This window comes from Leptodactylus fuscus, chromosome 1, assembly GCF_031893055.1.
Source record: "Leptodactylus fuscus isolate aLepFus1 chromosome 1, aLepFus1.hap2, whole genome shotgun sequence".
Classification (NCBI taxonomy): domain Eukaryota; kingdom Metazoa; phylum Chordata; class Amphibia; order Anura; family Leptodactylidae; genus Leptodactylus; species Leptodactylus fuscus.
Genome location: NC_134265.1, coordinates 195,228,034 through 195,244,887, shown reverse-complemented (window position 1 = coordinate 195,244,887; position 16,854 = coordinate 195,228,034). Strand labels below are relative to the sequence as shown.

Sequence of the window (16,854 nt, the reverse complement as noted above, 5' to 3'; positions counted from 1 at the left end):
AGGTGTAAAAAAATAAGCAAAATAAAATACTGCCTTAATGTCAGGCAAAAGGCAAAACAGAACTCCTGCTCGTCAGAGCTCTAACTACAGTCCTATGAAAAAGTTTGGGCACCCCTATTAATCTTAATCATTTGTAGTTCTAAATATTTTGGTGTTTGCAACAGCCATTTCAGTTTGATATATCTAATAACTGATGGACACAGTAATATTTCAGGATTGAAATGAGGTTTATTGTACTAACAGAAAATGTGCAATATGCATTAAACCAAAATTTGATCGGTGCAAAAGTATGGGCACCTCAACAAAAAAGTGACATTAATATTTAGTAGATCTTCCTTTTGTAAAGATAACAGCCTCTAGTCGCTTCCTGTAGCTTTTAGTCAGTTCCTGGGTCCTGGATGAAGGTATTTTGGACCATTCCTCTTTACAAAACAATTCAAGTTCAGTTAAGTTTGATGGTCGCCGAGCATGGACAGCCCGCTCTCAAATGATCTGAAAACAAAGATTGTTCAACATAGTTGTTCAGGGGAAGGATACAAAAAGTTGTCTCAGAGATTTAGCCTGTCAGTTTCCACTGTGAGGAACATAGTAAGGAAATGGAAGACCACAGGGACAGTTCTTGTTAAGTCCAGAAGTAGCAGGCCAAGAAAAATATCAGAAAGGCAGAGAGGAAGAATGGTGAGAACAGTCAAGGACAATCCACAGACCACCTCCTAAGAGCTGCAGCATCATCTTGCTGCAGATGGTGTCACTGTGCATCAGTCAACAATACAGCGCAGTTTGCACAAGGAGAAGCTGTATGGGAGAGTGATGAGAGAGAAGCCGTTTCTGCAAGCACGCCACAAACAGAGTCGCCTGAGGTATGCAAAAGCACATTTGGACAAGCCAGCTTCATTTTGGAAGAAGGTCCTGTGGACTGATGAAACAAAGATTGAGTTGTTTGGTCATACAAAAAGGCGTTATGCATGGCGTCCAAAAAAAAAACAGCATTCCAAAAAAAAACACTTGCTACCCACTGTAAAATTTGGTGGAGGTTCCATCATGCTTTGGGGCTGTGTGGCCAATGCCGGCACCGGGAATCTTGTTAAAGTTGAGGGTCGCATGGATTCCACTCAGTATCAGAAGATTCTTGAGAATAATGTTCAAGAATCAGTGACGAAGTTGAAGTTACGCCGGGGATGGATATTTCAGCAAGACAATGATCCAAAACACCGCTCCAAATCGACTCAGGCATTCATGCAGAGGAACAATTACAATGTTCTGGAATGGCCATCCCAGTCCCCAGACCTGAATATCATTGAACATCTGTGGGATGATTTGAAGCGGGCTGTCCATGCTCGGCGACCATCAAACTTAACTGAACATGAATTGTTTTGTAAAGAGGAATGGTCCAAAATACCTTCATCCAGGATACAGGAACTGATTAAAAGCTACAGGAAGCGACTAGAGGCTGTTATCTTTGCAAAAGAAGGATCTACTAAATATTAATGTCACTTTTCTGTTGAGGTGCCCATACTTTTGCACCGGTCAAATTTTGGTTTAATGCATATTGCACATTTTCTGTTAGTACAATAAACCTCATTTCAATCCAGAAATATTACTGTGTCCATCAGTTATTAGATATATCAAACTGAAATGGCTGCTGCAAACACCAAAATATTTAGAACTAAAAATGATTAAGATTAATAGGGGTGCCCAAACTTTTTCATAGGACTGTAGTACAGAATCAGGCTAACTTACGTGTGGCTTACTACTGACCACACGATCAAAGAAAACATAAGTCCCAATTTGGTCTCACCAAACTCAGCTCTCCAGGGCAGACCCAGGCACTTCCACTGACTCTTAGGATCTGCCCTGAAGTGCAGGCTCTACAAACTTTTAAGGGCCAGTAACAAGCCTTAGGACCCACACCTGGGGCTGAGGCTTACTCAAGACCTGCCCTGGATCACACTTAGGTCAGGAATCTGGGGAATATATATTACGACTCCAGCACTCTGCCTGTCACCTTCTCCCAACAGAAACATGAAAATTTGTCAAAATATAGCTACTAAAATTATTTTCTTCAAAGTTTTGAATTCTTATAAAGACAAACATCACAAAACATGACAAAAAACATAAAAATTTGGTATTGCTGTGATCGTGCCAACCAAAGAATGAATATAGGGAACATGTCATTTTTAGCGCACAGTGAACACAGTAAAAACAAAAGCCTAAATTTGCTATTTATACATGAAAGACCTCTTAGCATTGTTATGCCTACACAGCATTTATTTTCATTACTGTGATCTTTGTACTCTCCTGTGGTGAAAAATACTCAAAAAGCAGGAGGAGGAGTATTTTTACTCTTTCAAGATTAAAAATGTAGAGACCTTTGTATGTACGTGTGCATCTTTGTATACATATTTGCAACGCTTCCCAGTAATTCTGTGTTCACACGGTGTGTTTTTACTCAAAAAAGTATATATTTTTATTGGAAATCAACCAGCTTTTTTTTTTTTTTTTTTTTTTAATGCATGCGTTTTTTTGAAACCTGCACGTGCTTTTAAAAACAGCATAAACGCATGCAGTTTATTTATTTTTTGGGAAAAATGTACTATTTGAACATAGCATGAACAGGACCCTGCACATGTTACATCTACTTCACTCTCACTATGCATCTGCCATGCTGCCCACCATCAATTCTTCCCCCTCCACATACATTCAGTTTATCCACGGCTCTTTCAGTTATCAGTCAGCTAACTGAATTTTGCTGATAAGAGCTAAGACAGGGAGTCTGTTACCTCTGTATGTAATGTGGGGGAGTAGGCTCAGCGGTAGCAGCAGCGGACCCAGACAGTCAGAGACAGACACACAAAAATCTGGTATAAACAGGTTTTACCCTGTATGTTTATTTTTCAAAAACTGGCAGAAACAAAAAAGGCCTTAACTTCAGGCAAAAACAATAAAAAAAAAACCTGCTCACTTGAGCTACTAACTAAACACAGGAACACTAACTGTACATGTGGCTTGCTCCAGCCACATGAAAAAACCAAAGCAAAACATAGGCTGTGTTCACACAGGTCTCTCACCAAAGGTCAGGTTGTTGCAACAGGACCCGGCACCTCCTCTCTTCCCCAGGAACTGCCCAGGACTGAGGGCTTGACAGGGTTTTATAGGGCCTTGATGAGCCCCAGCTCTCACTTGTGCATGAGCTCCTTCCTGCACTAGGACAAGAAGTGGTTAATCGCACAGGTGAGGTTTTGATACAGCCCTGGGTTAAACTCTCTCACCACACATACGTGAGGAATCTGGGGGAGATATAGCACCCTTCATATTGTGCATCTTCCAGTGATACTGTGCTAATTTATTTACAACCATCCCTCATTACTAACTGCAAACATGTACTGCTATGAAGAGAGATAACAGAGCTGGCTTTGTCTGTGAGATAGCAAGTGAAACTCCGCCCACCAATTTACCGAGAAAACCAGGAAGTGAACAGAGCACACAGCCTGCAAGTTGGTGAACAGGCGAGTTGGGAATACCCCTTTAACATGTTTCAATATTGTAGAAAGATTAAAACTCAATTGTCCCAATTTCTGACCTGTAGTACATCCCACAAATAGAACTCTAAAGTCAGAACATATCTATATGTATCTATCAATCTACATGTCTATATATATATTTTATTCTACCTTTATATCTATATTATACATGTTAAAGATATATTCTACCATATGTGGCTATGGCAATGCCAAAAACTGCCTGGCATATGGTAAAACCACAAGGTATTATGGCTTTCAAATGCTTTTTAACATTTGCAATAGCATTTGCAGGTAAACATCAGTATCACCTTTAGAAACTAGAGAGGAATTTAACCCCTTCCCATTTTTTATTTTGTCACTTTCATTTTTATTTTCCAAAAGCCATATCTTTTTAACTTTTTTGTTCACATATCAGGGCTTATTCTTGTGGGACAAATGGTACGCCATTAATTATTCCATTTGATGTACTGGGAAACTGGAAAATATATTCACAATAGGGTGGAATTATAGAAAAACTGCATTTCTACCATTTTCTTGTGGGTTTCTGTTTCCACTGTCAGAAAAAATTACATGTTCCCAGAGTTGCTCCTTCTATGAGGCGACCTGAGGCTATGGTCTCAGACAGCACCTCAGGGAATAAATTTAAGGGAGGGCATTTTATTGTTTAATCAGCTGCAGCTTATTGTGTTGTTGAAATAAGCAGCTGCCGATAATTTTTATTCAGCTCCTGTTCAGGCCGCTCCTCCACAGCCTCCTCTAAGCAGCGCTACAATTACAGTACGTCACGATGATGAAGAACACCGGGACGCTACATACGGCATCCCAGTGTTTTTCAGCATCAGCTACAGCACACCCTGGAGGCAAGACAGGAGCATGGACAGATGAGTAAAAATTATCGGGCGCTACTCTGTGTGTGGGTGGGAGAAGAAAGGGGGTCCTAAACTTAGAAAAAGAGTGTCATACACTGCGTATGGGCTCCAAAGTGGTCATAAACTGTGTGGGGGCCATAAATAGGGAGATCATATGCTGTGTTTTGGAGGGGGGGTTAAAAAAGGGGGCAGATACTGTGTTGGGGCCATAAAAAGTTGTTTGGATTTTTTGATCTGCCAATGGTGGGTTTGTCCTAAATAGGGGGTCCTCATCACGCAAAGATGAAGTTTTTAGTTATACTGTTTTGAGGAAAATTTTTGAGAGGCAAAATGGAGAAAAAACTTTGTTAAGGCTATTTTCATTTTTACTATTGCTTTATTTTTTTAAAGTTTGAGCATTTTCAGATGGAAGGATGCCTTATTTGTTTGATTATTTTGTTGTTTATATATTTTTAGATTTCATCTAGAAAAAGCGGGGGTTATTTGAGGCTTTTTCGAATCTATGACCATTGGCAAACAAATGGCTCATACAGCATCGCCACATGGAAGCGATATTGATAAAAGTAAACAATTGGAGGTGGCACCGGAAGAGGGACAAATCGGGGATCAGAGACCACAATTACAAATAATGCCTGCGACTAGAAAGCATTCACAGGCATTACTGACAGGTCTCTGCTGTGTAAATTCCTAACATCCACCGTACTATTAGGGTGCCTTCACACGGAGTAACGTACCGCGCATTTTGCTACATTTTACACGTGTAAAAATACATGTGTAAAATGTAGTAAGCCATTGAGTTCAATGGTTTTTGTCGCATAACACGTGTTAAAAGATGCGCGTTAAAAAAAACCCCATTGAACTCAATGGCTAACTACATTTTACATGTGTATTTATACATGTGTAAGGGCAGTTCACACGGAGTTAATGGGCGCGCATTCTGGCAAGTATACACGTATCAAAATGTGAGCACTCAAAACAGATCACATTCATTTCAATGGGTCGTTACGGGCGTATAAATTATGTGCATTATACCCCTGTAACGATCCATTGAAATGAATGTGATCTGTCTTGAGCGCTCACATTCTGACACGTGTATACCAGAATGCCAGAATGCGCGCCCGTTAACTCCGTGTGAACTGGCCCTTAAATGGACAAAAAGCACGGAGCGTAACTCCATGTGAAGGCACCCTTACGGTGGATGTCACAAAGGGGTTAAAATCTTTGCCAATTTACTGCAAAACTACATGACACTGAATTTTAACTTTAAAAAAAAACAACTTTCCCTTTCTGAAGCCCATACACTTTAGAATGAGGTCAGATGAACAGCTATTTCACCTGACATTGCCACATAAATGACACTTGGCTGAGCTGTGCATAGGAGAGAAAAGAAAGGATTCCATGAGTTGATATTCAGAGAACATAATCCCAAATGTCTAAGGCTGAGTTCACACAGGGTTTTTTGGTCAGGATTTTGAGGCCGTATCCCCGCTCAGGTCTTTTTTCCGGGAACCGGTTTGTTCCGGCTCCAGGAAAAAAAGAAGCGAGGTGCTTATTCTTCAGGCCGTTTCGCCTCACGATTTGGCCTGAAGACACTCCTTCCTCCCGACTAGGCCCATTCATTGGGCCTAATCCAGAGCGGAGTGCGTGACTGGATGCCCATGCAGTGCACCGGCATTCAGTCGCGGCTACCCGTTTTTTTGTCCTCCACCTCAGGTTCCAGATCAAAAAACCCCATGTGAACTTACCCTAATACTAACCAAACTCTTCTGTGCCTTACTATGCATAACTTTCATTACTTACTTCTCGATTAAGTGACTATACCTGGTAATAATCCCAGCGTCATTGCAAAACAAAGGCCTCTTGGAAGGTCGGGCATGATGCTAAAGGGAGCAGCCATTATTGGGTTATTTCACTGGAATCCTGTCATAAGACAGGCTTGCACATTCCAGTGAGCGCCCTCTATTGGTTTGCAATACTGAGGCAGCAAACTGTCTTCCTAATTACATCATGTAAGGCAGATTTGCATATTCTTCCCATAGTAACTTTCATTACATGATGTTTTTTTTACTTATTCTAGACCAGTGGTTCTTAACCAGGGTTTGATTGAACCCTAGGCCATATGCACGGTTCATTTTGTGTACCAGTAAAAAAACATATACCTATGTCTTGAATTTGGAAAAAAATCATATTTGATTTATCACTAAAGAAGGGTTCGGTGAATGTGCATATGAAACTGGTGGGTTTGGTACCTCAAACAAGGTTAAGAACCACTGGACTAGACAAAGACCTTCAGTGATTGAGATGTTCGGAGATATACTGGATGAGTTGTCACAACACTATTGGCAATATTTTAGTAATATGACTACTTTATAAAATATTCATCATTGTTCCAAATAGTTCCTGTTTGAGGGAAATGGAGGATGTTTAGTAAGCAAAATACAACAGAATGCTGCACCACAAAAGTAGAGTACATGTGGCTAAGAGCATACTTACCTACTCTGCTGAATTTTTTAGGGGGCAAATGAAAAATGGGGGGATGTCCCAGATTACTTGGCAAATGCCCAGGGCACAGCTGTCCCCATTTCAACTTTATCCGTATCCTCAGGTATATTCTGTATGGAGCCACTAAGGGCCCGTTCACACGGAGTAAACGCACGTGTATTTTGGCAAAATACACGTGTAAAAATAAGACTCTCATTGACTTCAATGACATTTTACACGTGTATTTTGACATGTATTTTGATGTGTATTTTGACGTGTTTTTTTTTTTTAAAATGTGTAAAAAATGTCATTGAAGTCAAAATGCGTGCCAAAATACACGCGCGTTTACTCCGTGTAAACGGGCCCTAAGGGAGCACTCTGCTGTGTGTCTGGGCAACAAGGAGGAACCATATTATGTAGCAGGGCCATAAAGAGCCACTATATTGTATATGGGTATTACAAGTGTAGGAGCCTTTAAGGCGGCATTTTACTGTCTTTGGTGGACACAAGAAGGTACTACATTGTGTGGAGCGACTAAGGACACATTATACTGTGTGGGAAGCACTAAGGGTACATTATTCTGTGGGTGAGGGGATGCAGTATAGGGAGCCTGGCCTTTTTATGGACAAAATAAGGCAGCATGCTATACTATTTTGTCTAGAGATTCTTATCTTTAGTCTAAGGCTCCAAATAATGGGCTGCATTAAAAAAGTGGTGCGGGAAAAATCGCGGCAGAAATACATTGTGGTATTTCCCACAGTGCTTTTCACAGAAAGTCCACAGAGGATGCTATGCTGCAATTTCCAAAACGTCAATGGTTTTGGAAATTGCAGCATTTCTGCTGCACATATTTTTCTGCAATGCGTGGATGGAATTCGCTAGAACCCCATCCAATTTGCAGGGACTGTAAAAAGCCGTGGCGGGGCTTAAACAGCGAAGTGCAAAATGGGGGCTAGTATGTTGAAAAAGGCGTGACCTGGAAGGAGAGCAAACTGATTAACACGTCTAGAGATTTATGCCAAATTTATCATTTTGATCAATTTGACACAATTTGTACAGCTTTCACCTTCTCTAACACTATAGATACATCTCCCCAGTGTCTCTGTGTTTCAATTGATTTCTAGATCCTTACAAGCAGGTTCATATAAACTGATATTACAACAATTTTATAAAAATCTTTCCTGGGCTGGAAGCAGGCAGTTAGCGCAGGGACTCCTCTGGTGTCTGAATTAAATGATTACAAATTATGTCCTTGTAAGAGTTTAGCTGCAATTGTCACTTTGAGAAGTAGTAAAGTCAGTTACTAAGGTCACCAGAGAAATTACTTTTCCAATCATTTATAAGATTCTTGAATAAATTTGTTCCATATTTGCCTAGTATTTCATTTTGTTGGCCATCAGTAATATCCCATATGAAAAATATGCAGGAATAGGAGGCATGAGAAAATATGCTGCTGTGAATCAGAAGCATCTTGAAAAACAAGTCAGTCATGAAACAATAGGCCAAATAAGCTCAGTGACCGGACCCTGCATAGCATATAAAACTTGTCTGTCCTTGGCTGCAATATTCACTACTGCCTCTGAAGCAACATTAGCATTAGACGTGTTTGTCGGGCGCTCCATTGATTGGGCTGTCGTGGCCAGTCAGCTGTGTATAAGGCTGAGATCACTATGCATAATGCTAATTCTTGTCTGGAGTGGTGTAAAGTACACTATCAATGTACGCTGGAATGGTGGAAGCTCATGCTCTGCAATACTGAATCACCATCTGGCAGTCTAGTGGATGAATCTGTCTCAGGCTAAACCTAAGGGCCCACGTAATAAAATGCAGTGCACAAGTTTTTGATACGTTTTCCTCTACTTTTTTCTCCCCCTATTAAATCTACAATGAAGACCCTCAGGATTCTGTAGCTAAACCTAATATGTTGCCTATTTGAAACAGCAGCTTTTTCACAGCTCTTTTTTTTTTCTGTAATGCATGGATAAGATTAACCAAAATTTCATTCACTTTATTGGCACTGTAAAACGCTTGCGATTCCACGTATTATATTAACATTCTGCATTTCCACAGCTTTTTTTCCTGCAATAAGTGGATGAGATTATACAAAATCTCATTCACTTTGTTGCTACTGAAAAATACAGTGTTTTTGGCTGCTGTCACTGCCAAAAATGCTCAAAAGAAGAAGAATTTGAAGTGGATATCCACCTAAAATTCCTCTCCATACCCCATTACCCCATCATCGGCATTCTGTTGTGTCTTTTGGGCATTGATTTTGGGGCGGAGTCCACCTAAAACTAAGAAGCATATTCTGCCGTGTGAATATACGACATGTGTGGTTTGGTTATTAAGTTTGGTGGTTTGAATGCAATTGAAATTGTAATGCTACATACAATTACAGTATGTTCTTTCACCATAGTAGAAAGGAAACTAATCCTCTAGTTTGTAGAAAGGAAATAGTTTGCTGAGATGAAAGAACTTAGGCTAAGGGCCCATGAGATGACTTGCAGCTATAAAATACTGCAGGAAAAACCGTGGTGGCAACGCATCACTTTTTTTCCCACAGCGCTTTAAATGGAAAGTTTGCAGAATTTTCCTCCACGGACTTTCTGTTTCAATTATATCTATGGGGAAACCAACGGCATTTCCGTAGATATAACTGACATGCTGCGCACTGGTTTTGGAAACCACGGTGTGTCCACACCACAATTTTTACCGCAAAGTGGGCATGGGATTTGCAAGAATGTAAAAAGCCACAATTTTCCCCGCTGCATTTCCACCGCAAGCAAATTGCAGCGTTTCTGATCCGTGGGGGCCTGGCCTAAAGTAGCAAAATTTGGGTGTAGTGATATAAATGCTAACGTCACTAATGATCATGTGGCTACATGCATGCAAATTGTAGTAGACTCTGTAATAATGCCCGTGGACACTTATGGCTATGATATTTACATGGCAAATATTTTTAGTTTTGCACCACACCCGAAATATATAAATATAAAAAGTGACACATCTTTTCCAAACTATGACACTGCACAGATATACATCTAATGCACATTTTCAAGGATATGCATATGAACAAAAAAAAGTTAATAATTAAAAAATAAATAATACAGTGATATTTTTTATTGGCAGTGTTCCCATTAAAGAATATTTTACCAACTTTCAGTCTTCTTGGATTACTGGTCACATGGCTGAATTATGACCTTTCTAATTATCAAAAGCTATGTCTGAATGTTTAGAACTTGGTAATAGTAAATGTGTCATATGGTACAGATTCCTAGAACTATTACTGTTTTGGTTTTGCATTACAATTCTAATTATTTGTTTAATAATTTCCTGCAATTTCATTTTCACTTAGTTTTTTTTTATTTTTCTTTTCACATAGTCATATTAGGGTTTGTTTTTTGCAGGTTACATTGTACTGCCCAACAGCACCAATTATTATTGCATACAATGTACTGGAAATATGAAAAATAAAATATCAATATAGTGAAATTGGGGGAACAAAGTGCAGTTTTACTCTATTATGTGTTTTGTTTTTATGGCATTACCTTACTTACATGGCTCAGTACAACTATGGGGGATACCAAATGATTTCATCCTTGCTCTATTACTGGGAAAAGTCATTTTTAACTAATCACATCCTTGCATAGGCTTTAGAAAGTCTATTCCACACCTACCTTTAGTATGTAGATTGCCTCAGTGGTCTCTGAATAAGTCCGTTTTTTATTCATATGCTAATGAGCCTCCAGCCAGCTCAGGAAGTTCCCAGCAGCCTCCTCTCTCCTATTATCTCCTATGTGTGTGAGACAAACAGGAAGCTGAGTCATCAGCAGCAGCAGCAGTCTCCCATAGGAAACAACAGGAGAGGTGTGCACGATGTATCGTGCACCAGTCTAATTAGCATATGAATAAAAATAGACTTATTCAGAAACCACTGAGGGTTGTTTTTGCAGGGGGGTAGGGGGAAGGAGGTAATTTTATTTTAATGCTTTGGATATTTTCATATGGAATGATAGTTAATATGTTTGTTTTGTTAAATTTGGTTGCTTTGAATTTTACTATTTATTTTTTAACATCCTTTCAAAAACTTTTTTGCTAAACTTCTTGAAACGTTTAGTAGTCCTTCTAGGAATTTTGAACCCTAGGTGATTTCAATTTCTCATATAATATATTAGGGGTCGGCAACTCCAAATCCATTACTCCCTGTCATACTGCGTGGAGCACTAATGGGACTTTATGCTAAGTGAGGGCAACTAAAGGGGTATCATACTGTGTGGGGGGCTAATGTAGCATCACTGTCTGGGCAACAATGGAGCCTAATACTGTGGGTGGGGGGAACTAAAGGGGCATCATACTGTATGGGAGATACTAAGGGGGGGTACTAAAGGGCATTATACTCTGTATAAGGAGCCTGGCATTCTACTGCACTATTTTGTCAGGTATTTTCTTAATGCTAGGTTCACACTAGCATTGGCCTTTCCATTGTTCTAGTCTGTCAGGGGACCAGAACAATGGATAAGTGGACCTCTACAACAGAGGTCACATACACAGCCCAACATACCGCATTAACTATCATGAGATCCATCCCATGTCTGTTTAAAAATGAAACTGCCGGATGAAAAAGCCAGACTTGCAGGATGTTTTCGTCCCCCAATTTTGGACGCACACTGCAAAGGAGTCTCCAACGCAGATGTGATTGTAACCTTACCTGCAATGGAAGCTTCTTACAGAGCATCCTATACACATATGAACAAAATATATGGCTAAGCTCACACAACTGTAATACTGAGATAATCTACTCTCTGTATTACAGTTGGAAGTCCTGTTATCATTACTTTTATGTATAAACTAACAACCTATGGAACACCGAGTACCTCATCCCTGTTTGTTTGTTTTTATTAAAATCAGCAACCTGTACAAAAAAGGTTGCCTAACCCTGCAATATACTATAATATTTCTGCACTGTAGTATATTATCACATTGCTGCATTTCTATGACAGGTCTGGGAGCCTTTGATAAGGCTTCTGGCTTTATTGAAAACCCCCTATGACTTTCTGGGGGTGGTAAACAAAACCAATATGGCGGCGCCCGTGCACCAGAAAGGCTAGGATGCATGGTTGCAATTGACCATGGCATCTATGTGGTTAACAACTACAATCGCTGGTCCCACCTTTTGCGGCTGTTTTGACCGGGTGCCTGTATTATAATATAGCCAATAAGTTCCATATATGGAAAAGGCTAAGGTCCTGAGCTCACTCCATATCCCCAGCCTAACATTATGATGTACATGTACATGAAACGTCTGGAAGGTTTAAATATAGCTATAAGGTAATTTGTATGAAGAAGGAGATGTTGTGCTGTATCATAATTATAACAGGTTGTCATGATATGGCCTGTTTACATGCAACACTGCATGATGCATATTTCTCTTCCTCATAGTGGTTGCTTCTGAATTTGCTTTGATATGCTCTTACTAGACATTCATTCTGAGGTTTAGTCCTCCTTAAATTTCTGTATAAGACAGTTCTGCATGCATCCACTAAATGCAGTACCTTTCTACTTCCCTAATGTTGCAATACTAGTTTCAGATAAATGCCACATTGTAGAAATCAAAAGAACCATGCATTTCGTATCAACACAAACACATATATATATATATATATATATATATATAATATATAAATAGTATATATATATATATATATATATATATATATATATATATGAACAGATAGACTGTGTAGATTAGAAGGAAGTGACAGACATCAGTCTATGCATTGATACGAAACAAGTTGTATATTCAATGGTTAAATGAGTGGGCTCAAGGCAGAGGTGACCAGCATCTGAGGACGGGTGGTATGATACTAGTAGGATACTCAGTCGGATAGAATAGCGAGGATGAGGCACTTGAAGTTAGCAAGCTGTAATATGCACAGCACATATCTTGCTTATGGCACAAAATCCCAGTGAAATTCTCCGACTACAGACAGAAGCTTCTCTATTGATGGCATGTCCTCTAGGTAATATTCACAGGCTGCTTTACTCTTGGAAGTAGAAACATACACTAGAAATCTTGCAGTTGTGACACCTGTAACCCCTATCAATGGGCATGCACATTTACAACCACAAAGGTCATTATGGGAGTGTAAGGCCATGAATAAGCCATAGAGCCACAAAAATAGAAACCAGCATAGTAAGCTAAGATATACCCAACTGCATTAAGGAGAAGAGCACGGTTCACTTCAGACACGCAAACGCATTCCTGCACTGCAATAACTGCATTGGCACACACTAATGTCTTCACTGAGGCACAGATACACAACATCTCTAATGCAGGCAAGGAGACACCAGCATCTTCTACCCTGTCTCCATTATACATAGCCTGACTCTCACCATCCACTCTAATGGGCAAGATTCCTGTCAGGAACATTAGCTTTTCTCTCTTATAACGCATTCATTATCCGACATCTCCATTTCTGCACTGATATCATAACCTTAGTCACATCCTGCCCTGGAACATGCATACTTGGCTGCAGACCAGAACCCATTCACATCTGCACTGGGGACCCCTGCCTGCATGGACCTACCTCCTCAGCTCACATCATTGCTTTTCAACTTCGCATACACAATCATATTCATATATATATATATATATATATATATATATATATATATATATATAGATATAGATATATATATATATATAGACACACACACCTATGAGTCACTAGACGCATATAGACAATGCACTGCAACCAGTCAGACATCACAATCTCCTCAGCAGAGATTTACAGTCCATGAATATGAAGTTCCATGAAAGTCACAACCTGCTCCCATTAACCCGTCACTCTCCACAGGCAGGCCCTGCAGTCATACATATGCCCTTGCTCCAGGAAAGCTTACATTCCTATGCCCTGTCATCCACCCACTTACCCATGCTGCGAACTGGAAACCAAGCCACATAGGGTTAATTCTCTGGCATAGCAGGACCCAGACGCTCTTCTCCAGGACATGGGATGGGAATGGTGTAGCCTTCACTTCTTGTGGTGCCTCATATTGCTGGGCATGTGGCGGGGAAACGAGAGCAGAAGTTGTTTCCGTGGCATTCGCCGCACTGCCGCAGCTGAGGAGCCCACCCTGGTCTTGTAGATTGGTCAATGCTGCAATGTCTCTTCTCTCCAGCCCTCCCTCCCCCCGCAATCCAAACGGGTAACACAGCTCCCACAGCCCTCAGCACAGCACACACACCATGGCTTTATATCCTGCAGTCTGACCTGGCTGCAGACATGCCGTGCCTGGCATGGGTGGGGAGCTCGAGGCTTTGGCTGGCTACGGTCTGCTACTTGGGTATCATGTGAGGTTTTGGTAGACACCCCCTAGTCCTGCAGATTAGATACTGCAGGTAATCCAGCACGTTATGCAGAGAAGGCAATAGACAGCCTGCCAGCTCTGGATGCTGAAGGATGGCTCATGCCACATGTCTCATGTATGTCACATCCACAGACTGGCATCAATTGGGACCCACAGAGACAAGACAGGGCTACTTAGGGTTCTAGTGCGATGCAGGGATGAAGCGACTGGAAGATTTACAATCATAGAGGGAAAAGAGCCGTCATCCTCCTTTTAGGATACGTTCACATTTATCAGCTGCATCAGTATCAGTTTTTTGGCCACTTAGTCAATACAACTGTTGCGAAAATGCATCGCTTGTCATCAGGCTTTTTTTTTTTTTTTCTTTTTTTTTTTTTACAAATTTCTACTCTAAATTCTCATCAGTTTTTACCATGGTGGTCGCTGAGGCCAATAGAGTAGGGGTATTCACCTACAAATAGTAAAGGTCCATTGACCAGGGTCCGCCATCAAGTAAAGGTCCAAGCACTGAACACATTCAGTATTTACGGTATTTTTCTGACAAAAAGACGCAGCCCTGGTTTAGACAGAAAAAAAAATAAGATTAGGCCAGGGGCAACTAATGCGGCAGTGTACTGTGTGTGTGGTAGGTGACTAACGTGCACTGTGTGGGGTAACTTGGCATTACACTGTATGGAGGCAACTAATTTAGTATTATACTATGCAGGGGTGACTAGCGTGGCTTTATACTGCGCACGGGTGACTAACATGGTATTATACTGTACAGGAGCAGTAACGTGACATTACACTGTGTGGGGCTAACGTGGCACTTTACCGTAGGGGGAAAATTTATGTGGTATTATACTGTGCAGAGGTGACTAAGGCTGGATTCACACTTGCATTTGAGTCTCCGCCGTAGAATCCACTGGAAATCGGCAGGACTTTTCTCTCTGTTTGGTATAAAACCGACTGAAATCCAGAGGATCCCATTAGTCTATGCGGTCCACGGGTTTCTGCTGGTAATTGTTTTTTAGGCGGACAGGCTCTCCATTTTTCAGGTCCCCATATGAAACCAAAAGACAGAGACCCAAATGCTAGTGCAAACCTAGTGTAACCTAGCATTATTCTATACAGGGGGGCAATTAATGTGTCATTATACTGTGCAGGGGACACTAAGGAGCATTATACTGTGGGTGGGGGCATTACTGTGCCTTCTCAGTATGCTCCTTAGTATCCCCCTACCCACAGTATAATTCCCCATTAGTGCCCCTAAACATAATTAAACCCCTGGAATCGCTTCACTACTGTACATAGACAGCTCAGAACACTGGGTGCTGCCATATCTATGTTCAGGAAGTACCCTACATGTATCTGGTACTGAAGAAATTTTAATGTAGCCGTAAGGAAAAACACTGCAGGTAGTGTCTTCCCATCTGTTGGAGGCACAAATCCGGTGCTATATGGTGCCAGAACTGATGCCTCTTGTGCCAAAACTGATTCCATAGAGAACTAAGCTTGTGTGCACCACACCAGAGGGAAACTGATAATTGCACCGTACATTTGTGAATGCACGCTTAGAAAATTAAAATTTATTAGGTTTGCATTAAAACTCGGATTAAATAGATATTAGAAATAATTATATTAGAACGTGGAAAATATTGGATTCCCAGCAGAGAAAAGGTTTGGTTTTTTTTATAATAAGTAATCCCAGCGGTAGCAGACTGACCCCTTATACTTCAATAATCACCCTAGCATACCTTCAGTATCTTAGAGGAACCTGTTACCATGAAAATGCTGTGTAACCTGCAGACAGCGTATTATAGCAGGAGGAGCTCTGTAACAGATTCAGTATAACTTGTCATTTATCTATTTATTTCTCTCTCCTTTCTCTGAGCGCAGAGTGAGTCTGGTGGGTGGTCCTAACATTGATCTCTGTATGTACCATCAGAGAGGAGTTGTCTGTGTGTTCTCGGACAGGCCAGAACAACAGACTCAGACTGCTAAAATAGTGGACAGCAATGGTGCCCGACAGATTCCATTGCATCCAGCTGTCACTGCAACAGAGTCTCCAAACACAGATGTGAACCCAGCCTATGCAAGCAAAGAACAAAGAAATAAATGACAAGTTACACTGAATCTTTCCGTACAAAGAATCTACTCAGCTTCTCCTGTTCTGTAACATGCTACCTGCAGATAAGACTGCAATATTAGGATGCATTCACACGGAGTTTTGTGACGCTGATTTTGCCACAATAACTTGAGTAAAGAATCCCATTGACTTCAATGGGTTCCATTTTATGCGTGTAAAATGGAACCCATTGAAGTCAATTGGAGTGTTTTTTTCAGCGCTGATTCTTTACTCGAGTTATTGTGGCAAAATCAGCGTCACAAAACTCCATGTGAATGCACCCTTATGGTGACTGGTTCCGTTTGACTCTTGATTAGCACAAGTGGTTAACAATAGCTGGTATAAATAAAATTTTCAGGAAAATGAGGGAAATACTTGATTTAGGCCGGTTTAAGGGCTGGTTCACATCTGCATTCAGTATTCCGTTCTGGGAGTTTGCTTGGAGACCCCCTGAACAGAATACCGAATGCATTGACAAGCAGTGAGCTTATGAAAGCACAAGGAC

The 16,854-nt window shown here is 40.7% G+C and overlaps 1 protein-coding gene across 1 annotated transcript in view; it reads right to left on the bottom strand.

Annotated features, from left to right (window-relative positions):
• The window catches only part of KCNN1 (potassium calcium-activated channel subfamily N member 1), a 128,320-nt gene extending 114,128 nt beyond the window's left edge, over positions 1–14,192 (bottom strand). The window contains exon 1 of the mRNA XM_075281340.1: positions 13,805–14,192. Coding sequence (XP_075137441.1) covers positions 13,805–13,834 — 30 coding nt within the window. The 5' untranslated portion in view covers positions 13,835–14,192. The remainder of the gene's footprint in view (positions 1–13,804) is intronic.
• Between the last annotated feature and the right edge of the window lie 2,662 nt (positions 14,193–16,854).